The following is a 26,323-nucleotide window of genomic DNA, read 5'->3' on the forward strand; positions in this document are numbered from 1 at the left end:
TTTAGTCACAGTCTTTAGTCTTTTGAATAAAATTCCATTTAGTTTTAGTCATATTTTGAATATCTGAAATGTTTTACTGTTAGTCTAGTTCTAGTCGACTAAATATCATAAAATTATAGTCGACTACATCTACAGTTGATTTAGTCGACTAAAATGTATGTTGGCGGTGCCTTGATGGCGTCTTAATGGCTGATTTTACACTTGGTTGCATGCTGAAAATAGTCGATCTACAAGCTCACAACGCATCACAGCGCGACGCGTTGTGAGCTTGTAGATCTGCTATTTTCAGAGCGCGACACCCGAGCACAACCAAACATAAAATTACTTGTCTTTTAGTTCTACTGGATCTCTTCTCCACTCGTCCCTCACTGACATTCTAGTCTAGTTTTTATTTGTTAACAAAATTGTCAATATAGTCTTAGTTTTAGTCGTCATAGCTTAGTTTTTATTACGTTTTTATTTAGTTTTCGTCAGTGAAAAAAAGGTAATCGACCAACATTTTTCTTCATAGTTTTAGTCAACGAAATCAACACTTGCGCGTGTGCGTGCGTGCGTGTGTGTGAGGAGACCGGTAGGTTCTCAAAGTAGGGTCCGGGGACCCCCACGGGCCCTTGAGGGGGTTCCAAGGGGTCCCCGAGCATACACACACACACACACACACACACACACACACACACACACACACACACACACACACACACACACACACACACACACACACACACACACACACACACACACACACACACACACACACACACACACACACACACACACACAGTAGTTATATACATTTGTGCATGTAAAACTGTGTGTCTACCACCACTAACCTGTTGGCAGACAGGAAGCGGGGCCTGGCTGTCTGTGATGCTCTGCCACAGGGGTGAGTCGGTGGTCCAGGCCAACACCTCCACAACCTGCTCCTCCACCACACCCAGGTGTCGGACCACCGTGGCCGGCAGGCTCTCTTCGGCCCGCAGCAACAGCTCTATCACCTGGAACAATGCAGAGGGGCCGTGTCCACCAAGATGTTTTGTTTTCACATTGTTGCCAAAATATTTTCACCTCGAGTGCCTGGAAGCGCTCCTAGGCGAGCACCCTGCGTTTTCAGCCTTAGTGGATACGGGACCTAAGGCTTTTGAGTCGGTAAGCGGAACAGTGGGCCCCGAGAGGGGGCACCGTTTTTTATTTTATATTTTATATTTGATTTTATATATACATTTATTTGACAAATGAGGGGCCCAAATACATATAATAATTTTGTTATTACATTTAAGGCCTGATATTTCTACAAAATGTGACAAATTGCTACAAAACCTGTGGCAGCCAGTCATTTTGGGAATAAACAAGAAGTTGAAGGGTAAATTTAGGTCTGATAATGATGTACCGTGCATGTTAAAATCATGTGTACTTTACATTATTTCCGACCATTTTCCAAAGCATACATTTATTCTGAATGTACATTTAGGGGAAAAAATGTCAATTTAAAGTGAAGGTGTCCACTGGAGATATTATCACTCATGGACCTAAAAACAGCTTTCCTTCCAAAGATGAAGTAAAAAAACAACAACTCATTAGCATTGTCATTACGATCAACCAGCCCCTGAATCAATTTGTATTTTGAAATAACTCGTATACATGTGGGATTTACTGCATCATGGCGTTTAAAATGATTTCATCTTGGTTGATAGTACAGAACAATTATGTTGAATTGCCACACTTTCCTGCGCAATTACTTGTTGTATTGTCCTATGGGGCTAAATCCCAATCACTGCTGCTAAAGTAATATATAAACGACTACAAGCTTGTTTTCAATTACACAGTAAAATCCAAAGTGTCAATTTAACTCTGAGGGTTTTAAGAATGGACATTTTGTGCACTGTCACAGTCTGGATTTTCCTGTGTAATGTGTGCAAACACAGTTTGAGGCATGTCGTCTGCTCACGAAAAAAACACACACGTGGACATAGAACATTTTCAAATCTATAAGCACACAATGTGGCGCAGCGCGACGCGTTCTATCTCTAATCCCTAAACCTAACCTCTAAATGTCTAATGTAAAACCTGTAACAACGTCGGTTTCTCATATTCTACTATACTTGCGGGAACATTTGGTCCTCACAAGTGTAGAGATACACACACACTCACCCCGTAGAAGAGGTATGGAGGCAGGTTGAAGAGGTGGAGGAGAACAGGGAAGCCTCCTGGCAGAGACAGGTCAAACAGAACCATCTCCAGACAAGCCGCCACCAGGGAACGTATGAACAGCTCATTACCCACCGTGCCCTGGTGCACACACACACACACACACACACACACACACACACACACACACACACACACACACACACACACACACACACACACACACACACACACACACACACACACACACACACACACACACACACACACACACACACACACACACACACACACACACACACACATTACATGTTTTAATTACCCACTCAGAATGAAACTTAACGATTCCATTATTATCCATATTATTAAAATATCGTCGCTGTCGGGCAGAAACCTCTCATCTCCTTATTTTAACGTAAATTAACGCCCTACTTGATCATACTAGTACAGCGTCACACGTTTTGAGCTTGTAGAACTGCTACTTCTGATGCTATTTTTGAATTTGAATCCTGAAAAGTAACAGTTTCGGACATATGAGGTTTCCACCCAACAGTGACGATATACAAATGGTGGCCATTATCAAAAAATTGATAAATATTTGACAAATGAGTGTGAAACAGACAGTCGAGGCAGATGCCCGACTGCCTGATGTCTCTTCCAGTTAAGGGGGAGTTTTTCGTTGCCACTGTTGCTAATTTACTTGCTCAGGGTGGGACAATAATGTCGGGTCTCTGCTCTATACGCCGTGTCTTCATGAGACAACTTGTTGTGATTTGGCACTTAAATACAATCTTAATTGAATTGAAATAGCTCAGGGTGACAACAAAGAATGATGTCATTATTCCTTGATCATACAGCTCCCCCCGTGGGCAGCAACACGCAGTTCACCATGTGATGAACTGCGTGTCACCATGAGCTCCAGGGTCCCCAGATGACAGTGAAGTGACCATTTAAGGACTTTTAAGACCTTTTTAATTCCAAAAAAAAAGAAAAGAAAGAAAAATACCATTACTGCATTACTGCAAGTCATCAACAAGCTATACTTGTTTTGTTTGTTTGTTTAAAAAAATATATATATATATTTTTTCTCTATCCCACGATTTTGTAACCCATTTTTTCACCCAGTGCCAATTACCGATGTAATCCTGGGCGCTACTCTCCCTCTGCCAACCTAGGGAAAACCCATGCTCATCCGAGCTCATGCCTCCTTCAATGCATGAGGAGCTAATAAGCTGCTTCTTATCACCTGAGTATCCCCGGTTGGACGTAGCGCGTGGAAGGAACATGTTATTCCAAACAGTTCCTTTCCCCTCCATCAGGCTGACCACGGGGAGGCAGTATAGAGACCAGGATTACTGCATGTTTTTTGTGAGGGTACCTACCCTAGGGGACACGGGGAGAACATGCAAACTCCACACAGAAAGGCCCTTTCGCCAACCCCACCTAGGGTATGGAGACTGATGACGTGGAGGAGAGGACTCGCTCCCAGCACCCACAGCGGCGGGAATCGAACCCAGGACCTTCTAGCTGTGAGGTGACAGCGCTAGCGACTGCGCCACCGTGCGTCATCAACAAACTATACTAAAAAAAACTGGTCAAACATTGGCCAAAGTGTCAAATATTTGGCCATATTTTGTCAATATTTTCAAATTTAGAAAATAGCCACGCTAATAGCCAGCTCACATCGCCTCTAGTAGTGATACAGTACATTGTAGATCAGCTTGTAGATTATTAAACAATTTGGCCAATGTTTTTTTTTCAATAGTTTTTTTGAATACTTTTGATGCACTAATTAAATGGTCTTCTTTCTTTCTTTCTTTTTTGAGGTACAATTAAAAAAGTCCTTAAATTGTCACTTGACTGTCACCTGGGGTAGGTAGGACCACAACCCCTCCCCTCCCCGAAATCACGACCCACAGTTTGAGAACCATTGGTTTAGTTGACTCAATGTTTTCTGTTTTTCCTTCTTTTAGTGAGCTTGTTGGCAGTGAGAACACTCACGTTATATATTATTGTCTCCGCCAGGCCGAAGGCATGGCGAGAGAGTATGTTTTACCCTCCGTCCGTCCGTGTGTCCGTGTGTCCGTGTGTGTGTCCTGTCTGTGTGTTAGCAGCTAATCTCTGGCACCGTTGGCCCTTTCACTGCGAAACTGTGCACACACACTCCCTGGATGCCAATTCAGAACCTCTGCCTCAAATTTTTCACATGGGCCTGTTATAGCGCCACCTGGAGGCCGATTTGTGCAAAACCCATTTTTTTACATTACTCCTACAGATTTTATCCAAACGTCATGCAAATCGGTACACAGTATCTCTACAGTCATGTGATCAACACGGATCTGTCCGATTTCCCATATTCCATCCTCATTGGCTAAGGTTCGCTTCCAAAATTTGCAGGATTGGTCCGTTTTGAACAAAATGCCTCAAATCCTGAACGCGGCTTGCGATGTCCATGAAATTTCACAAACACTTTCCCACTAGGCCAAGGAAGAAATGCCACCCTTTTTTTCACATTGGCCTGTTATAGCGCCACCAGCAGGTCTAATTTAGCAAAACACATTTTTGGAACAAAATGCCTCAAATCATGAATGCAGTGTCCGATTGAAGAATAAATGGCACCCTTTTCACATTGGCCTATTATCGCGCCACCAGGAGGCCACAATATCGTACCTGACCTGGCGGAGACCTGTGCTCCGAGGAGCACTTTCTCTAGTTTATTTTGTTGTTGTTGTTGGTTGTCATGGCTGCCAGTTCCCACCTGATGTTGTGTGGGAGGCCAGACTGCATCAGACCGGACTGAATAACTGATAGTTTGCATAACGTCTTCAGACTAGGACTCAAGTCTAAGATGTACAGATCAGCGGGTTCTCTGTCTTTGTTTCCTCCAAAGATGATGACACGGTCTCCCATCACGCAAGAGCACAACATATGCATTTTACTCGGCGGGCCTTTCCCCTTGGGCTCAACCTTCTTCCAGTAGAAGGCCTCTGAGAATTTCCACATATCAATGGAGGCTTGGCTCGGGTCGCAGCGATCAAATATGTACAGCTCTCCATTGTAGGCAAAATAATTTGAATAATGCAAGAGTCGTTTTGGAAGAAGCTGTATAGATGGCGTTGGCGTGCTCAGCCAGCAGTTGGTCTCTGTGTCAAACACTCTGATGTAGTTACTGACTTGGCCAATGTTTTGGCCAAATAACAAGGCCCCAAATACAAACAGCTTTGTCCCGATGATCATGGCATGGTTAATCAGTGAAGTGGGTGGTGGTGTGCCTCTGGTGTAAATTAAAGACCAGACCATTGTGCTGGTGTCCAACTTGTAGAGGTTATTAGACGGGTGGCGGGTGTATCCTCCAAGGACATACAAGACCTTCCCCAAGACAGAGGCTGAGCGGTTGCCCCTGCCCTCTGGAACAGTCCCAGAAACCCTGGGCTTGAACCATCTGTGGGTGTTGACATCAAATCCATAAAGCACGTTGCAGTGAGGAAACCCTCCCCAGATGTACACCGTATCCTCTACCAGCACAGTTATGTGGCCCCAGCGTGTGGAGGGAATCTCAGGGTGACATGGTCCTCCTCCTTCAGGTGTCACCAGAGGCAACTTCAACCAGCATAAAGACACTGTGTTGAAGACATGCACATCGATCTGATACATGTTGTTGTTGCTCCCTCCTTCAAAGGTCCATGCTTCTAAGGCTCCAAAGTAATACAGTTTGTTCCTCACCACTACAGGCGCATAGTGGCCTAGCCTTTTTGCTTTGGAAACGGTCCAATACACCCTGTCTATTGTTTTGGAAACGGTCCAATACAACATCACCCTGTCTGTCTGTCTGTCTGTCTGTCTGTCTGCCTTTCCCTGGCTCTCTCTCTCTCAACGTCTACAATCATTTTCAACGCCTGCATCTTCTTGTATATTCTGGCGTGAAATCACACGTAACACAAACTGTTGCCGTGCAATGCAATGTCTTAACGGCGCCAATTTGTACAGCTATTCCGATCTTGACCCTTTGACTATGGCGCTATTATACTTCCAACAGCTACCTTTCTGCACAGCATCTGCACCCCAGAACACTTTCGGAACAGAACGCTGGTGACAGAGGTCACAGAAGGGCTTGAGACGTCGTTTTGCCACATGGACGATGTGCCGGTGTGAGGCCGAACACAAGAGGAGCATGATGCTCGCCTGTAAGCTACGCTGGGGGAGATTCAAACAGCAACATCACTCTGAGAATGTGACCCATCGAAGCCAGAGGTGACCGTTCTAGGCCAGAGGTCTTCAACAGGGGGTCCCGGACCCCTAGGGGGTTCTCAGAGTTACTACAGGGGGTCCTCTAAATCTTTGTGTGATAATAACTTTTTTTAATTTATTTTTTAACATCAACCACTTGAACAACATTCATATTCTGAGGAGAACTTAAGCCAGAAATAGCGGATCCACAAGCTCACAACGACTCAAATGCAATACCGCGCATACCCTAGAGTGGATCGCCATCTTCTGGCTAGAATTATATTATATATATATATATATATATATATATATATATATATATATATATATATATATATATATATATATATATATATATATATATATATATATATATACTTAACATGCAGGGATGTTAAGTAAAAATGGGACTGGGGGAACTGGGGACCCCCCATAATAATCATATTTGAACTGGGGACCCCCTTATCCTGACAAGGAGTTGAGGCATTACATTTTTGACTCGGTTCCACAGATAAATATTGTGAGAATGCCTCGCAACGCAGGGCGCTGTGAGCTTGTATATCGGCTATTTTCAACATTTTGGCCTCTTATATTATTTGACAATTATCTGACAACATGGTGGTCACCATGAGAGGGCAACCATGAGAGAAAGACTCACCGAGATGTCAATGACCCCGAGCCTCTTCTTCTCATGCGTGACGGTGGCTTCCAACACTCTGTAGAACAACACTTGAGTCTGACGGGAGACTCTGGCTGCCATCTCTGAGAACAGCAACAACACACATGGCATATGAAACAAGTGGCGGAAAAAGTACTCAAATGTTTTTTGTAGCTGAATTGTAGCCGAACCGGGAGCAGTACTGGGTTGAATGGAAAACATGGCCACAGGCTGACTAAATAAGCGATTTAAGCGGTTGCTTGGTACCGGTCCAAAAAGTTAGGGTTTTTTAAGCTTTGGAGCGTGACACAGTGTGTGCGTGCTTTATTGTCTCCGCCAGGAGACATTGTTTTCACTTTCCACATGTCAAGCTAACATTGGTCAAGCCTCACGTGACACGTGACAATACGGTGAAATAGTGTGATCTGATTGGCTAGTGACGTATAGCGGCCTATAAATACATGTGTCACTTTGAAAGAGGCTTAGCCTCTTTCAAAGTGAGGTAAGACAGGAATAATCACGAAATGGCGGATACTGTAACAATTGGATAGGACACTTACACAGACAGGACAGATAGGACACTTATACAGACAGGACGGATAGGACACTTATACATACAGACAGGACACTTATACAGACAGGACGGATAGGACATAGACAGGACGGATAGGACACTTATACAGACAGGACGGATAGGACACTTATACAGACAGGACACTTATACAGACAGGACGGATAGGACAGTTATACAGACGGATAGGACACTTGTGTCATGTTACTTTGACACAGTAACATGTTCTATTTTTTGTAAGAATTAGAACATAAGAATTAGAACATTCCCAACATTCCCAACACAAGTCTGCTGGCGGAGACTTGTGCTCCGAGGAGCACTTTTTCTAGTTGTTACTGTTGTTTCTGTAACTCTGACAGTGTACAAGTGGAAGCAAATGGACCCGTAATTATTCACACATTATTTTTACATTAACCACTTGAACCCTCTCATCCCTATATTCTGGGGGGAACATTCGCCAAACATAGCAGATCTACAAGCTCAAATGAAAGACCCATGTGCTACAGGATGAAACACGTCGTCTGTGTTACCGTTTGTCAGGTTACTCCCATTTCCAGGCTGCCTGTGATGCTGCATAAACACATGCAGCATGTGTCTCAGTGTGGTCCAAACGGCCTCCGTTGAGTCTCTGGAACAGGCCCTGTACGGTATGGGAGCCATGGATGAGAACAATTTACAGGTACTGTAGGTGTAAGTCAGTGGTTAAACCTTTTCAAGTCAATGTATTTATCCGCAGACCCCCCCCCCCCCTCCATCTGAAAAGGTTTTGTGCCAGGGACCCCCCAGAAGAGAAGATTTATGAAAAAAAAAATCTAAATGATTCAACATTTTCCAGACATTTTAGGTATTTTTGAATAGCCAACATATAGTATAAATGGATAAAGTGGTTACAATAATTGTGATGCTATATTAAAGGTAGGGTAAGTGATTTACTTTTGTTAAAATAAGTGTTAAATAGCTCTATATTCTGATAGTACTCATTGCTATAGAGTGTTTGTTCAGTAAAAGGAGTCTCCCATGTCTCCAGCTCTTTATTAAACAGAAAATGCATTTTCAATGCTCTCTCCTGATTGGCTTAAATGTTGTCACCTACCTGAAAATGTACATAATTCTGTTTACTAAAGAGCTGGAGAGACCCCTGTGACCGAACAAACGCTCTGTAGCAATGAAATCAGAATATAGTACTTTAACCTTTAAAAAAATAAAAATAATAATTAAATAAAATATCACTTACCCTACCTTTAACTACTTTTGCTGGGGACACCCTGGTTCAGTATTTATATTCATACTTATTTAGGTAAAACATTATATAAATGAATGCTATTTAGTTGACATAAATAAATCTAGTTAATACAAAATGGACATAAACATTGATGAAGGGCATGGTCCCAGTATTATTCATATGAAGTGATAACAGCCTATGACACTAACCTGAACTCACTAGCCAGCGTATCGCTGGGGCCGATCCTTTGCCCTCCCAGCATGCCCTGCAGCTGGGTTGCCATGGTGACCTCTCACTGCTGGGTGGGTGGCGGTGAGGAGGGGGTGGGGGGGAGGGGGAGGCGTGCACCTGCACAAGGAGCAGGACGCAATGGTGCGTTATTTAAAGGTACAGTACAACATTTATTGGCCACTTAAATCAGTGGTGCTCAAACTTTTTTAAATTTTATTTCAAGGACTCCCAGTTTGGTATGTATTAGAGACCATGCACAGACCCCACTTTGGGAACCAACCTAAATATAGGGATTTTTATATTATTAATTTTAGGCATTTCATTTGACAAGTTGATCTTATGTCGTTAACTCTAATGTCGTTGATCTTATGTCGTTAAAATGAAAACATTCATCATAGTCATATAGGGCTGGGACAGTATGGATTTTTAGTTATCGCGGTAATAAATCACTGTTTACCGAGGATATGGCGGTATCTCCCAAAAAAAGTTTCGAATGAAATAAAAAAAAAAGAAAAGAAGCTGTCTGTTATCAGACTCCCTCCACCTCCCCAGACATAAATGTAAGTAAATGTATGATTCTGTGGATGGTATGATGTTATGTCTGTGTGTCTTAAAGGGCTTTAAAATACATGTGTCTTTAAAGGGCTCAATATTTAAATGTTTGTTTCTGTGGATTGTATGTTCTGTAGATTGTGATGTTAATCAGTATATTAATTTAAGTCTTGAAGGGTTCTACGTTGATGCATAACTAACTCTGTATCGTATGCTCTGCTTCTGGGGGGTTTGTGATCTCAGATTCTGTGTCATGCTTTGCACAGATAATAGCAATAGCATTGCAATATATATATATTTTTTTAAAGAATATATTTATTGTTATAGTTATAGTGCTTGTTGTGGACAGCACATTATTTTCCACTTGAAGAGCAAAGGGTGTAGGCTACAGCAACTCATACAAAACAACGTATTACTTATTGTACAGTAAACTTTAGTAAACTTCGAGGCAGTTTATGTCACAGAGTATGTAATCAAATTTTTTGCTCCAACCAACTATAAATCAGGCATAAGTGGGGTGAACAGAGAGCGCCATACTTCAGCTATACAGACTGAACCAGAAAAGTAATGTCAAAGCACACACTTTGTAAACACAGTATGTAATGCGTGCATGGAAATACAGCAAAATAAAATCTCTTGACTGAAACATTTTGTCAGGCCAAGTCCTGGTCTGTGATTTGTGCAACAGCATGAAAGGAGTCCCCCCCACACACTAGCGCTCTGTTTCCTAAACAATTGGCACAATATGTAAAATGATGTTTAGGTATTATCGTTCTAAACCTCATTGTGTTCCTGCTGTTCTACATACAGCCAACCAGTTGAAGAAATAATCACAGATTGAAGCTTTAACCATTGCTTTTATGAAATATCCAAGACCATTAGGGTTGTATGGAAGATGTTTCTGAGCACGTATTCTATTAGTTTGACCACTTCAAATCTTCACTGACCACTTCAAGTCTTTGATCTTAAAATAATGAGACAACCGAAAATAGCAGATCTACAAGCTCACAACACGTGTTGTGAGCTTGTAGATCGTCTACTTGCTTCCTAATGACTGAAATCAGTCGTGGCGACTGAGACCTTTAATCCATGTCCGTGTATTATGATCATTATAATCAGGACATGATATACAATTTTGCACAGTGATGTAACACAGGGTTGAACATTGTCCGTGGCAACCGAACCGTGTCATGCAATAATGCAAATGACACGCAAGTTATACCGGTCATATTCCACTGGAAATAATGTTAGCTATCAACTGAATGCACAGTATGGAAACAATATGCTCATGATGACATACTTAAAACACACCTGTTAGGCCTCAGAGAGAGAGAGAGAGAGAGAGATAGAGAGAGAGAGAACTTGTGTTTATGTGAGGCTTTGCCTGTGCATGCCTGCTCTGTGTGCATGCAGTGCCGCACGTATCCTCAGCACTAAACAACTACAATGTGCTTTCAGTCAGGTTCTCAACTTTTCAGTTCCACTGAGGTCGTACCTGACAGGAAACAGAGTGGTTTTCCATGCTGCATATCACAAACACACGGATACCGGCAATGTGAAAATAATTGAAAAACCTACTGTCAAAAAAAACACAATAGTAAAATGTAAACCATGTGTTTCTGGATGCGTCGGTCTGATATTACTGATTTATGCTTTATTACTGTGTACACCGTTGAATTTAAAATATGTTAAAAATATTGGTTAAAATTGATATTACATGAAAATGGATATTCTGTAAACGATCTGTATATAGATGTGGGTGTTTGAATATATATAAATATATATCCGTATGTCATTATGAGTGTGTGAATCTGTGTTATGTGTGGAGGTATATTGCTTGAATTGTATTTTATATGTACATTTTTGCAACATTTATTTCTGGTACTATTTCTCTATGTTTGTATTATTGTTTTTCTTATTTGAATTTTCTGCAAATATCTGGAGGCCTGTTCACCATGCTGTTAGAATTAGGAGGGAATCATTGGAATATCTGCTGGCAAACCACCATGGACTTTACCATCAAGGAGGAACAGACTGAGAACTTAAAAAAAAAAAAAGACTGACGTTGCTTTAGATTAGGATCCCTCGTCTGGACTGAATAGCCCACAACATAATGAGTGTTAATGATACTTGAAATGTACTAATGTAATGTAATGTGATGCTGTTCTAAAAATGAAAAAGAATAAAAAATAAAGTAAAAAAAAAAAGAGGATTTGAATCCTGAAAAGTAGCAGCGTGTCTGTGCACACAGAAGTTACTTGTAAATTAAGTGTAGAACGCCCCCACCTCCAACACTGAAATGTAACCCCACACCATCCCTTAGCATCCCTTTTCTGAGCATGTCATAATAATAGACAAATATCTGGTGAAAATAGCAGATCTGCAGGCTTACAATGGGTTGCAATGCAACACACTGTGAGCTTTTACATTGGCTAATTTACCACGAAGAGATTTTTGGTGTAGAGGCCTACATTACATTACATTACAGTCATTTAGCAGACGCTTTTATCCAAAGCGATGAGACAAAATAGCTAAATCAAATGAGCAGGAGCTTAAAACAAATAATTGTATCGACTAAACAAGATTCAATAAACAATACAACAATAAAACAAGCGTTCATACAACTAGTTAACAACAAGTAGGCCAGACAAAGAGGAAGGGTAGTGTTTCCTGAAGAGGTGGGTTTTCAGCCTGCGGCGAAAGATGGGCAGTGACTCTGCTGTCCTGACATCAGTGGGAAGTCCATTCCACCACTGTGGGGCCAGAACAGAAAAAAGTCGTGACCGTGTGGATCGCCCAGAATGACCCTTGAGTGACAAGGCAGTCAGTCGCCCCGAGGTGGCAGACCGAAGTGGTCGGGTAGGGGTGTAGGCATCGACCATAGCCCGGAGGTAAGAAGGAGCTGTTCCTTTCACTGCCCTATAGGCTAGCACCAGGGTTTTAAACTGGATGCGAGCCGCTACGGGGAGCCAGTGTAGAGAACGGAGAAGGATGGTTGTGTGGGAGAACAGTCTTGAAAGCAGAGGGAAAGTAGCCAGACGTCAGAGAGGTGTTAATAAGTTGGGTTAAGAAGGGAAGAAGTTCAGGTGCAGTGGACCGCAGCAGAGTGGATGGGACCGGGTCCAGGGAGCATGAGGTGGGGCGACTAGAGGTAACAAGGAGAAGGACCTCGTTAGGGGAGAGGGGAGAAAAGTGGGATAGAGAGGGGGAGGGGGAGGGAAGAGGAGTAGATGAAGATAGAGAGGGAGGGGTGGAAGGCAGACGGGTGTGGGTAGTGCGCAGGGCACCAGCCGGGAGAGGAGGGAAGGAGGATCGGATATCGTTCACCTTCTTGTCAAAGAAGTTGGCGAAGTCGTCAAGGAGGAGGGACGAGGAGGGAGGAGGGGGAGGTGGTTGCAGGAGAGAGGAGAAAGTTTAAAAGTTTTTTAGGGTTGGAAGCAGAAGCCTGAATTTTTGTGCAGAAGAAAGCAGCTTTAGCAGCAGATAGAGAGGAGGAAAAAATAGAAAGGAGAGATTGGAAGGTAAGAAGGTACTCCAGGAGGTTGCCATTTCTCCATTTGCGCTCAGCCGCTCTCAGGCTCCGTCTCTCAGTACGCACTGAGTCCGACAACCAGGGGGCAGGTGGAGTTTGGCGTGCAGGCCTGGTGGTGAGGGGACAGAGATGGTCCAGGGAAGAGGATAGAGTAGAGAAAAGAAGATCTGTAGCGGTATCAGGGGATAGAAGAGCGAAGGATTCAGGGGGAGGGAGAGCAGAGAGAACAGAAGAGGAAAGATCAGTGGGGGAAAGTGAGCGAAGATTGCGACGTGAGGAAACCATGTGGGTAGGGAGGGGCTGTGAGGGGGGAGAGGAGAGAGAGAGAGAGTAGGACATGAAGTAGTGATCAGATAGTTTCTTACCCTTTTCACTGGAAAGAGGAGTTACGGACAGGTTAGCAGTAGAGCAGCCTCTGGTGAAGATCAGGTCCAGTTGGTTGCCCGCCTCGTGGGTAGGAGGAGATGGGGAAAGAACTAGGTCGAAGGCAGCGAGAAACAAAAGTAGTGGGTCTTGCTGCTTCCCGGTCGGGAGGTTGAAGTCACCCAGAAGGATGAATCCAGAGCCATCAACAGGAAAGTGAGAGACTAGATGGTCCAGCTCCTCCAGGAGCCTGCCTGACAAAGTCGGGCTTTGACAAAGTCGCCTGTTGCCTTAGTTCACTAGCCGCTTTGAAAGCTGACGCTTTCAGAGCTGGTTTAAAACCACTTCAATTGATTGCTAATTGTCTGCCGGGGAGTGCTGGCCCTCCCAGCCACTTTAACAGGGCAATCAATTGGGCTATTCTACCTGAAACTACTTCAAGTGCTCTGTGAGACAGACACAGAGTATCAATGGTCTACTGCTGAAAGCACAAATACAAATATAAACTACAGACTAACACAAGCTAATAATACAGCACTAGTAGCAAAGCACTTAAAGTACAACTGCTAGCAACTTGCTAAATAAGAAAAATGCTATACTCACTACCCAGAAGTCAGGAGCTCAGTTCACTCCAGATGTTGAAAGCACACTGAAGGAAAACACTAGCAGCCTGCCTTTTATCCCTTCGAGGGGGGGGAGCAAGAGGGGGTTAAAGAGGGAAAAGGAGGAGGGAACCAAATAGCACCTTAGCTTCCCATATAAATTCTGTGTCATGTTTCAGAATCAGAATCAAACTTTATTGTCACATCACATTACAAGTAAGGTGGGTGAAATTCTTAATTGTGCAGGTTCATCATTGCAGTTGAAAACTACAAATACTAAAGCATACACAGCTGTAGCCATACGTCGGCGCCGCCAGAAGTTTCCCTTTCTTGCTCGAAGTGAGAGTGTGGGGTGGGTGGGTGGGGGGGGGGGGGGGACAAACTGCACTACTCTCAGGCCCTGCCCCAGTGCATGAGGGGAGCGAAAAAAAAGGAGCCCGGGGGGGGTGGGGGGGGACGGGACAAACTGCACTACTCTCAGGCCCTGCCCCAGTGCATGAGGGGAGCGAAAAAAAAGGAGCCCGGGGGGGTGGGGGGGGGGGGAGCGGGTGCGGGGGGGGGGGACTAACTGTGTTTTGCACAGATAATCTGTAGTATCACAGGAGCAGAGTCACACCGCCAAACTGAATGCAATAGCGTTGCAATATATGTTGTTGTTGGTTTTTTTTTTAAGAATATATTTATTGTTATAGTTATAGTGCTTGGTGTGGACACTGGACAGCACATTATTTTCCACTTGAAGAGCAATGGGTCTACAGCAACCATTGGAATATCTGCTCGCAAACCACCATGGACCATGGACTGAAGTTGCTTTAGATTAGGATGGACGGATGGAAGGATGAAATGTACTAATGTAATGTAATGTGATGCCCAAAATGACCTGCCTGTTCTATAAACGAAAAATAATAAAAATAAAGTTTAAAAAAAAAGGATTTGAATCCTGAAAAGTAGCAGCGTGTCTGTGCACACAGAAGTTACTCGTAAATTAAGTGTAGAACGCCCCCACCTCCAACACTGAAATGTAACCCCACACCATCCCTTAGCATCCCTTTTCTGAGCATGACAAATATCTGGTGAAAATAGCAGATCTGCAGGCTTACACTGTGAGCTTTTACATCGGATAATTTACCATGAAGAGAAGGGTCATGTAGAGGCCTAGAGGGGGGAAAAGGAGGAGGGAATAGCACCAATAGCACCTTAGCTTTGGTCTCATATCGCTAATAGCACCTGGAACAACATATTGGGGGGGGGGTGGGGGGGGGGGGGGGGGGTGTCCATGGCCAAATACATATACTTTTGGGGGTCCTTGACATGAAAATGTGTAGAACATTTCTAGAACCCCCAGAAGCAAAGATTTGAGTTACAAATGTTTGCTTTAAAAAATCAATATTCAAAGATTTGCACAAATTTTCACGTTTTTCAAAAAAAATGTAGATCTACAAGCTCATAGCGCGACACTTGTATATCTGCTATTTTTTAATAGCCAAAGAAATCAAAACATGACACACAGATGCGTTCCCGGTCTTAATGGGTTAAGTGGTTAAGAAGTTAACAGCGTGCATGTGTATACAGTGTGTTCAGTTTTCTATAGATCAAGCAAATGCTGTCCTCGTCTGGATGGACGAGACTCAATGGAGAAACTGTGTTTCTCTCGCTACACATGTAATTACATGCATGTGATCTTATCATTCTAGGGTTACTCTATTCACTGTGTGTCTGCACAGTGTGTCTGCTGCTACGCACGCTTTTGTTTGCCTTTTATACAAAAGATGTGTCCCTTTTGTTGTGCATTAACATACCTCTGAGATTGCCCTCTTTCATATATTTGTGCAAGCAGCCAAGCACTTTAGCACGTTTGCAGAAGAGCAGGTTTCGATGTAAAAAATAAATCCAATATTATCAAGCAGATATATACATCTGCTATTTTTTTAATAAAAAAAATAGCAGATGTCCATATCTGCTATGTTTGAATAGCCAACGTATAAAATATGGATAAAGTGGTTAAAATGAGTGTGATGCTGTATTTACACATTTTGCTGGGGACCCCCTGGAACCCCACCCAAGGACCCCTGGGGGTCCCCGGACCCCACTGAGAACCACCGGTCTATAGAACTTCAAAGTAGCGCCGATTGGATGGATGGATAAATGTCAGTGGGCCAGAAAGGTCTTCACAATCTATTCACATTCAAATGCCACACACACAACACTGTAACTACACAGTTATAAACGGACCCTAATTGACCACATTTGGGCTGATTTGTACACTCACTCACAGCTAAATGAGCACTCAGGACTTGACATGTGTCCATGGAGGACATTATCCAAATGACAAGTTCTCTCTGTCATAAACAGGTGCAGATATTTAATTTAACAATACAGACCTTCCATATAATGTGGTTACATAATGAGGGTGGAAACCTCATGTGTCCAAAACTGTTACTTATCAGGATTCCAATAAAATCAAAAGTAGCAGATCTACAAGCTCAAAACGCGTCGCTTCGCGCCGCGTTTCGAGCTTGTAGATCTGCTACTTTTGATGCTTTTGTGTGATGGCGTAGTATGATCAAGTAGGGCATTCATTTACGACAAAACACAAAAAGTTAGAAAATGGAAATAAGAGGTTTATGCCCGACAGCAACGATGTAAACCTCTTACTGTACCAACAGCAACAGTATATCCCTACAGGTGCATGTGTGTAGTATCTGTCCATATTGCTACAACTTATAGTACATCTCAATTCAGCACAAAGTCCCAGACACTGTAAATGATCCATCTATCTGTCACACAGGGTCATTTCAGTACAGGTGTCCCCATCGACCAGACGACTCAGAGGAAGTTACTTATCGTTGCTGTTGGGCAGAAACCTTGTATCTATGTATCATATTTAAAGGTAGGTTAAGTGATATTTTTTGGTTAAAACAAAAAGTATTTTGTTAAAAGGTAGTCTCGCGTAGCCAGACCCCACAGAAAATGAAAAACAGCGACCTCTGCTTTTCTGATATTCTGTGGAGTCTGGCAGGAGTATAATGTTAGACTAGAGCGCAGGGAAACACCGGTTTCATGTCTGCCTATAGCGCATCACTTCCGGTTGGTGCGACCATGTTTTCATTCCCACTAACAATATTTCTACACGGAACACTAACACCACTTCTCCCAGAGAACATGGATGGTTTTGGTTATAAGCCCACTTGTTTCTATGATGAAAGAGTAATTTAAAATGTGAATATCTTTCCGTGGTTTTGTCCGCTCCGAGGACGCTATTGTTAAATTAGTTTCGGCTAGTTTCGAGGGGGGGAGGGTGGATCATGGTGGATGGACACATGAATCCCGCCCACTACATTTGATTGGGTAAAGCGCGGCCCACTTCCTGATCTGAAGGCACGCCCACTTGTAGCCAATGCGCACTGGTTAGGACGAACCGCTCCGACAGATTCCACCGCAGGTCGGAATCTGTTCTTGAGAGATTAGTTAAAAGGTTAAAGCACTATATTCTGATAGTAATCATTGCTATAGAGTGTTTGTTCAGTAACAGGAGAATCCCTGTCTCTCCAGCTCTTTAATAAACAAAAAATACATTTTCCGGTAGGTGTCAAAATCTCAGCCAATCAGGAGAAAGTACCCATTTTTAAGCTTCATTTTTATAGTGTTCCAGTTCCAATTTTGCCTGCTCATTTCTTAGTGTCATCACTTCCAATTTCACTTGTTTAATCTATATCCTGATTGAGTTCTCTATCCTGGTTGGATAAAATTGTTAACGAAACTGAAACGAAAATGCATTTTCTGTTTAATAAAGAGGTGGAGAGACAAGGAGACTCCTTTTACTGAACAAACACTCTATAGCAATGAGTACTATCAGAATATAGAGCTATTTAACACTTATTTTAACCAAAGAAAATCACTTACCCTACCTTTAACTACTAATCACCTTTTCTTTTTTTTCCCGTAAATTAACGCCTCTACTTGATCATACTACAGTACAGCGTCACACAAAAGCATCAAAAGTAGCAGATCTGCACGCTCAAAATGTGGCGTGAAGAGACAGATCTGCTTTTTTTGTAGTTATGAAGTATTGTTTTGTTGTTAAATGACTGTAATGTAATGTTGTTGTTTTACTGTAATGTAATGTAATGTTGTTGTTTTACTTATGCACAGTTTGACAATGATGGATTAGAGCAACATTCCTAGATCGGGAGTCAAAACCTGAACCCTGACAGTGTTAGTGCCATGCTCAACCTGTTTCCTGTTGAAAAATCATGTTAATTTATCAATTTGTGGCTCAGAGAGTGAAATGTACACATTTTGTACAGAGTTCACAGTTTAAATGGACCCTGAGGATGTTACTGTATACAGCATTGCATGTTATTATGTCAATCATCTGTGTACTGAAGAACAAGGAAACGTACAGCCCTCTTCTTAGCTCTACCCCTCTGCAGTCCAGCCACAATTCTCATATTTAACCCTGAAAGTATCCAAATGTTATTAATTGGTACGCTCTCAGAGATACAAGTTGATAAACACTGAGGACCTTTTTTCCTGTGTGCCGTTTGTACATTCATTTCAGCATTCTCGGATGATCGGAAGCTTTTTTGTTTTATGGTGGCACTTAATGTCAGCTGCTCTGGATAAAGTGGGCGCAGCACTTAAAATGTAACCATTATACTGCACAGGCCTCGTCCTCTTCCTGTTTGTGGATAACTTCCTGTACTCTCCCAGACAGACAGCCAACGTTACTGTAACACAGTGACAGAGACATGTCACCAGAATGAGCCACTGTCCCCTTTGTGACAGTGACACGTGTTATCTGGAGTGAATCAGCCCTGTTAAGTAAGGGCAAATTATACGATGGGGCTGCTACTACAAACAGACTTATTTCAAATAGTCATTCAAAGCAGTGTAGAGAGTCTAAACTAAGTAGATAACAACAAATACGATACAACAACACAGTGAGTTAAAACAGTTCCACACCACAACACAATTAATCAAAGGAGAAACCAAATACAAAAGAGGCAAAGAAGATCAAAATGAAAGTAAATAGTTGTTTTGCTTGAGAGGGGTGTGAGAGGTCTCTTTCAACAATTAACTCTCAAAGGCCTGCCAATCTGTCAGGCAGGGTAAACAACCTGTTGCTTTAGATGTTTTCATGTTCTAGTAACCTACACACGAAGAGTAAACAGACCAGTAACACAGATGACAGGTCCCAAAGGCAATGCAGTTACTACAGTACTTACATGTACAAATGGAGTGAGTGTGCTGTGCCTTGACTACTGTAGACCAAATACAGTAGCGTCTCCTTCACAGAGAAGTCTCTGTATGCAGCAGGGCAGCAGTGTAATGGTGTGGTCTTGGAGGAGCTGAGTTGTGGAAAGAGAGAGAGAGCATGCATGCAGCAGGGTGCAATGGTGCTGCAAGCCTGCAGGAAGTTCAGCTGATTGGCCTACAGGAGACATGCCCCGACTTGTCATCTGCATGTGGTTGCTATGATGATAAAGCTCCCAGCAGAGGGAGAGGAGGTGACTCAACCGGAGGGCAGGGTTACTGAGTGGCTGTGATGATGCAGCAGGATGCATGACGCAGCAGCAGGGCCTGTGATGATGATGATGAGTGGAGGAATGATAACAAAACCATTTCAAGAAGAGATCCGGACCCAAATACATATATATATTATGAATGGAGCCTAGAGCATAAATCTAATTAGTCTATTTTCATCGCTCCAAACTAACGGCAGCTCATGAGTGACAAACAGTGCATGTGTGAGTGCCAGGACACTACATAAAGAGGATTTGTGAAAGGGGCTGTGGAAGGGGTCTGCAGAATGGAGCACAGGGGCTTCTATGAAAAAAGTGAACTGCATCAGGTATGTTAGTGAATGATTACAGGCAAACACAATATATAAGTATTTGGGTCCGGAATTCCCCTTTAACAACCTGTGCAACTCCTTCTGGGATCTAAGCAGCAGTGCTTGAAGACGCAGAGGCGGGTGGAGGGGGGGGGGTCAAGTGGGATTGAGTTACTAGGGGCTAAGGGACTAAGGGGGCCTTTTTTTTTAAAAGGGAAAAAATCATAGGGGGGCCCACAGTGAATCTTTGTCCCCAGGGCCCAGAATTTGGTGCTACGCCCCTGAAGACGGGGTGTGAGTAACTCACAGCTCATATATATATCGCCGTTGTGTCAGGCAGAAACCTCTTATCTCTTATCTCTATTTTTTCGTGAATGAATGCCCTACTACTTGTTACTACCGACAGAAAAACTGAGGATAATTCCTTTTGACTCATGACAGAAAAAATAAATAAACATGCCATCATTTGCAAAAACAAAGTGCTGGTAGAAGCTCAGGTACATTCAGAATTAGATTTTTCTGAATTCAACAGTGGTCACTAATACAGTAAGTCATTAGTGTAACACTGTAATACTGTTTATACTACCTGCTTTTTCAGTGTATTGAATATGAAAACTATTTAGCACAAACATGTTTTCTACAACAACGGTATACTGAAAATGATAATGGAGTGTTTTTCTTTTTCTTACAGTTTGACAGAAGTACTAATTAAATGCTAACAGGAAAGCAGCATTGTTAATAAAGTAGCAATAATAACAACACACAAACAACACTTTAAGATAAGCAATCCAATTTTGTTCACTGTATATTGGCTTTAATACTGTATTACAGTATTGTGCTCGGGGACTTCAGCATCAAATGGAAAAACAAGAGAAATCACACAATGTCCTTTTAAGTGGAACTGTCACACATCATATTAGATGTAGATCAACTGTAACCAAAATGTGGTTACAGTTGTACACTCTGTGAGTTAAATTAAATCTGAGGATTCTACTGGGTACTACTGGTTCATTTAGACAGAAGAGCCTTCCATGTGCCCTGTGGCCACTGTCTGCAGTAGCCTGCAGAAATCTAGACTGATTTACTGCTATGCAACATCCAGCTGGTCCCCCCCAGGCTATGTCTGATGCAGAACAAATAACATTGGAGCATTATAGAGAAAAGTAGCATGTCATGCAAATGTCTCAGTTACTGAGAGTATACTGTAGGTCCATGGGTTGAGCATGACACAAACACTTCCAGGGTTATGGGTTCCATTCCCTAGGAAACCCAATGGGTGGGAAATGGCACCAAAATTAACCACATAGGAGGGTTTGATTCCTACAAGGGCGACTCGTAGGCTATTAACATGGAGACTGTGTGGTGCTTTTTGACTGGTTTACACACAAAAAACTGGATCATTGTTTAACTAGGTCTGCAATGTGCTAGAATAAAGCTTTTTACATTCCGTATTCTTCACTTAACTTGGAAAAATAACGGGCAAACAGAGACGTTATGGATAGTCAGAAGAATATGTTTAATAAAAATAATTAAACCTCAATTTCCTCTATAGAACTTCATAGAAAGTAATTCAATAAATTACAAACAACTTTTTAAGACGCTTTTTCCTCCACTACTACATAAAGCATTATTTGACTACACAGACCACAACTTGCAAATATTGCAACTGTCCAATAAAACAAAACAAAAAAACAAAACAAAAAATAACAATAAGAAATTGACTTCAAGGTGACATTTAGGATATTACCAAGCTTGAAAAAATAATACAAAGGCAATAATTCTAGTTCTTTTTTTTTTGTCATCTCAGTGACTACTTTACACATTATGTAAAAGTCAAATGAACCTCCATGTACAGCAGTAGTAGTGTGTTGGGTTGTAGACTTTTTGCTTGCATATTGGTCATTGTTTCCTTGACTGTTTAAACGCAGGCATAAGACTGCTTCTGGTCATGTGTACGCGTATAGGCTATGTGTATATGTACTGTACGTGTGTGTGTACAGTATGTGTGACACTGGGAATCCTAGTAAAAACCTACAAAATCAGATTAAAAGAAAGCTAAATAAAAGCATTGAAAGCAAAAATGTTAAGAGCAAACACCCCCGTCTTAATATCATTCCGTGATCTCAGTTAAGGTGTTCAGCGATGTCAAGCTCGACAAGACTCGGCACATATAGTCAAACACCCACCAGTGTCTTTGCTATGGGGAACTGACGGCACAAGTCTGCTTCACAATCATTCAAGGAAAAAGTGAATCCATGGCAGAATCAACAGTGTGGCAGGGCATTTTTGTCTAAGGACACTACAAGATTAAGGAATAGCGAAATAAGACAGAATTGTTCTTTTACGTTCATTAGACCTGCTCAGTGGTGGGAGATGAAACAAAGCAAAGAAAATACAGAAAAAATAAAATCATGTCGCAAGTGAAAACCACATAACGGATAAATTAAAGAACACCTTTGAAGCCACTTTGAACCAGGTGATTGTGAATCCACCACCCACTGATGAATGGGTTTGCAAGGGGTTTGTATATAGCAACAGAGAACCACTAAAACAAACACCGACTGCTGACTGGGGTCAGTGACCACAGGTTGCTCCAACACAGACGCAAATCCCGTGTCACTCCATTGTCCACCAATTCAAACACAAACGTCTCGCTTTGTCCTCAACATCATTTCAGAATGTGTACCGAACAGCCCTCATGTTGTACCAGCAGTCCAAGAAAAAGCATGGCCCTTGGGGGAGTGCCATGTTCAACTAAAAAAAAACATAAATCACAGAAGGTATTTATTTGGGGGCTTCAATGAATTCCAGTGTTTACATGATGTCTTTGTTACAGCTGAAATAAGCAGTGAAATGTGGTAGCGATAAGAGAATAACATGCCTGGGCAACTGGAGAAAAAAGAAAGGATAAAAAAGAGCAACAACAGACGGTTGGTTAAGGAATGAGCTGCTGGGACTGAAGCAGATAGAGAGGTGGCAAAGTACAGTACAGCGTAAGGACACTTCTACAGCTAGCTGATGCTTCCTTTGTCAGTGGACCAGTAGACTTGCGGACCAGGTGAAATTATTAAATAAATGAAGCCTAAAAACTGCCAGCAATACAGGCGCTATATTGAGCCCTTCCTACAGTAAGCCTGTCAAGTACTGTATACAATTCAGCACCTGATAAATGAAACCACCACCTCATCCGTATTTTAAACCACTTAACTGCTTGTACCATGTACCCCTTCCTTCAGTAGGCACATTATTGTCGTGCAACATGATTTCCAAACCAGAATGGCGTAAATAGCGTAAATACCCAGACCAAGGCAAAAGCTCTGAGAATGTTTAATATGTGGTTTCTACTTGTCATAGCCTGGCCTTCTTGTCAATTTAAGTTGTTCCTTAATACAAAGCATACAGATTGGAACGTTATGGAGGCAGCTAATACCAACGGAGTCAACAGGCCAAGTCCAGATGGAAAAAAAAGAAGCCCAGCCAACCTCAAGCACACGGGCAGAACACAGTGAAAGGAAGCTCTGGAGAATGGCTCTAACTGACACACATTTCAGTGGGCAAAGGAAAAGGCAAGAAGACCTCGTCGAACACACGGACATGTGCATGTTGATGTCCGCGTGCCCGAGCACACCAAACCCATACATGCATGTAAATTAGAGGGCATATTAGCACAGTGAACCCAATCCCTTTAAGCTTCAGTTGAGGTACGATGCATTTTAAACACACCAGCGGGTATATAGAAGTCTCTTGGTGTGAACCAGAACTACACAGAGACCACTGACTGATCAGACTCCACTACAGTCAACAAAGGGCAGTATTTGGCACACAGTAAAAGGTTGATTTCTGTCTTCAAAGTCCCAGCGTTTTTTTATTGGACCTATACACTGTATTAGGAATCAAGTTATGCGCAAAGTGAGTGTGGGTGTAAGCCTTTCATGTGTAGCTAAAGTGCACCAGAGTTTTCATTCCAATATGAAATATCCATATCCAACAATTACAAATCTGACAGAATGATAGTACATAATTAAAACAAATTGTTTTCGTTGTCGTTGTTGTTGTTGTTGATAGATACCAGCTCAAAATAATTGGTTGGCAAAAGATCACACAATAACCCCAATATTATAGAGATACAGAATGATGAAATTCAGGTGTGTTTCTTTTTTTCACCCCCACAATGAAACTATGGCATTTTAGAAATGAACTTTTGTTGGGTTTGATATGACGTTTAGTTGGGCCGATTTATACTTAGTTGCGAGTCGCTGCACCCAAGTATAGCTCAGGCTTTAGTGGTGGTAGATAGGTAGGTAGGTGGGTGAGGCTGCGTGACTTTGTGCAGTTGGGGTTTGCAAATGGCCGACAAGAGAGGATCTACAGCTTCAGTGACATTCATTAGCTGCCCGAGTTATTGCTGACATATCCAAAGTATGATCTGCAAAGCATAAGTGTCAAGGAACCTGGAAAAAGTATATTTACAAAATGGAACCAAAAAGTCCGTCCCCACCCTCCCCTCCCTCCCTCCCCTCCACACTCAAAATATATTACTAGTACAGCTCGACAGGAGCGTGTATGTAGTTTCACTTTTTAATAAAATTAAATCCTGACATGGTAATTACAATAATGCCATTTTGATTTCTTTTTTTCTTTTTGTTTGTTTGTTGCAATTGTACATCATGATGTAATACAAGTTCACAAAGAGTTTCAGAAACCTACTAAAATCTGACATGCAAAATGTCTCTCAAAACAAGACTGTACCTTGTGAACAAACACTGAAATTTCATTTCAGTTCCTTTAAGTCGTGGTTCTTTTGTTTAGTTTTTTTTTTCTTTTTTGTAAGTTTTTTTTTTTTTGTAAGTTTAGTTTTTTCAAGTCTTTATTACACAACATTTTAGTTAGTTCTCATATTTACATGTAAAGAAATCACAACGTTAAGTGCAGGGAAATCCATATATATATGTGTATATATATGTGTACATTTCTAAGTGATACATAAATATATTTATATTTATATATTCATGGGATATCATCGTCTTCGTCGCTCGAGTCCATGTCCGAGTCCGAGCCCGATGACGACGACTCGTCGTCCCCGGTGTCCGAGTCCGTGGGCTGGGCTTTCCTCGCGCCCTCGGGACCACTGTTGTCCTTCTGCTCTGCCGACTCCTCCTCCTCTTCCTCCTGCATGTCTTCCTCCTCCCCTTCTTCCTCATCATCATCGTCGTCGTCGGTGACGGCTCCTTCTCCCAGCTTCAGCGGCGCGGGGGTCCGCTCTGTCTTGTGGGCCGGCGGCTGGGAGGCGGCGCCCGCGGCGGGAGGCGGCGCGGGGGGCTCGGCGGGGCTGCTGGGATCCGTGTTGTTTGAGCTCTGCTGCTGCTGCTGCCGTGCCGCCTTGGACATGGGGAGGTTAAGGCCTGGAGTGAGAAGCATCCCTGGGTACATCAGATTCATACTGGACAGGAGCAAGGGGTTTAGAGACAGGGGGTGACCTGAGGACGCAGAGGCGGCCGAAGCACTTAGTGCGGCGGTGGTGACGGAGGAGGTGGAGGTGGCAGCGGTGCCGGAGGTGGAGGGCGGATCCCCCCCGCCGGGGCCCTCTGTCCTTTCTCCTTTGGTGTTTGAGGTGTGGGAGGAGGAGGAGGGGGCTTTGGAGGCAGAGGGATCCTTGGGAGCCTTGTCCACGGAGGAGGAGGAGGAGGCCTTTGGCGTCACGGCGGCGCCTCCCCCCCCATCCTGAGGAGGCTTCCCCAGCAGGCTGCTCATGCCCAGCAGGTTGGGCAGGCCGGCCATGCCGGAGAGCATCATGGGGAACATGGCGGCCAGGTTGCTGGCGGCCAGGTTGCCGGCGTCCGTGGGCAGGCCCATGAGGCCGGCGGTGAGCTGCAGGGACTGCAGGCTCTGGAGGTTTTGCTGGAAGGCCTGCAGGCTGGGGAGGTCCATTCCGGAGAGCAGGCCGTTGGCCAGCAGGGGGTTCAGACCCAGAGAGGACGAGGAGGCCGGGCTGGCGGCGGCGGCGGCTGCTGCCGCCGCCGCCTTGGCCAGAGGGTTTTTGGGACGCCGTCCACGCCGACTCACCTCTTCAGGAACGATGGGTCCCGTCAGGATCCGGTCAAACATGCTCGCTGGGAGGTAGCCCTGGATCGTACACAAAACGACAAACACGCTGGATTAGCTCACAGCCTGGTCCTAAAGTCAGGATTTCCAAATTATTATTATAATTATACATTTTTAATCCACATCCGCTTTATCCACAGACCTTGATTTGAAGATGTAAGTTCATTTTGACGTGTTCATAATAGTAAAATATACACATGAAAGAACAGCAAGGGTTACCTAAGCAGTTTGACCAGTGCCCAAAATATGTTTTTTGGAAAATTGTGAAATTCTGTTTCCATC

At 43.1% G+C, this 26,323-nt stretch overlaps 2 protein-coding genes across 9 annotated transcripts in view; both read right to left on the reverse strand.

The window, feature by feature from the left end:
* Positions 1-19,459, reverse strand: part of LOC311045869 (retinoblastoma-like protein 2) — a 31,989-nt gene extending 12,530 nt beyond the window's left edge. Inside the window, exons 1-7 of one of the 3 annotated variants that reach the window (XM_084057930.1) lie at positions 19,332-19,453; positions 18,707-18,833; positions 9,033-9,171; positions 8,132-8,241; positions 7,031-7,134; positions 2,149-2,286; positions 831-995 (exon numbers count right to left, since the gene is read on the reverse strand). In XM_084057930.1, the coding sequence (XP_083914056.1) occupies positions 831-995; positions 2,149-2,286; positions 7,031-7,134; positions 8,132-8,241; positions 9,033-9,106 (591 nt within the window). In that variant the 5' untranslated portion in view covers positions 9,107-9,171; positions 18,707-18,833; positions 19,332-19,453. Of the gene's footprint in view, positions 1-830; positions 996-2,148; positions 2,287-7,030; positions 7,135-8,131; positions 8,242-9,032; positions 9,172-18,706; positions 19,042-19,331 lie in introns of those variants that run through there. The other 2 variants (XM_084057932.1, XM_084057931.1) reach the window with 2 other exon arrangements.
* A 5,049-nt stretch (positions 19,460-24,508) lies between these two features.
* chd9 (chromodomain helicase DNA binding protein 9) overlaps positions 24,509-26,323 on the reverse strand; it is a 156,542-nt gene continuing 154,727 nt past the window's right edge. For all 6 annotated transcript variants that reach the window (XM_084062463.1, XM_084062461.1, XM_084062462.1 and 3 more), the window contains one exon: positions 24,509-26,062. In XM_084062463.1, coding sequence (XP_083918589.1) covers positions 24,947-26,062 — 1,116 coding nt within the window. In that variant the 3' untranslated portion in view covers positions 24,509-24,946. The remainder of the gene's footprint in view (positions 26,063-26,323) is intronic.

Source organism: Gymnoscopelus microlampas, assembly GCF_963454915.1.
Source record: "Gymnoscopelus microlampas genome assembly, chromosome: 1".
Lineage (NCBI taxonomy): Eukaryota > Metazoa > Chordata > Actinopteri > Myctophiformes > Myctophidae > Gymnoscopelus > Gymnoscopelus microlampas.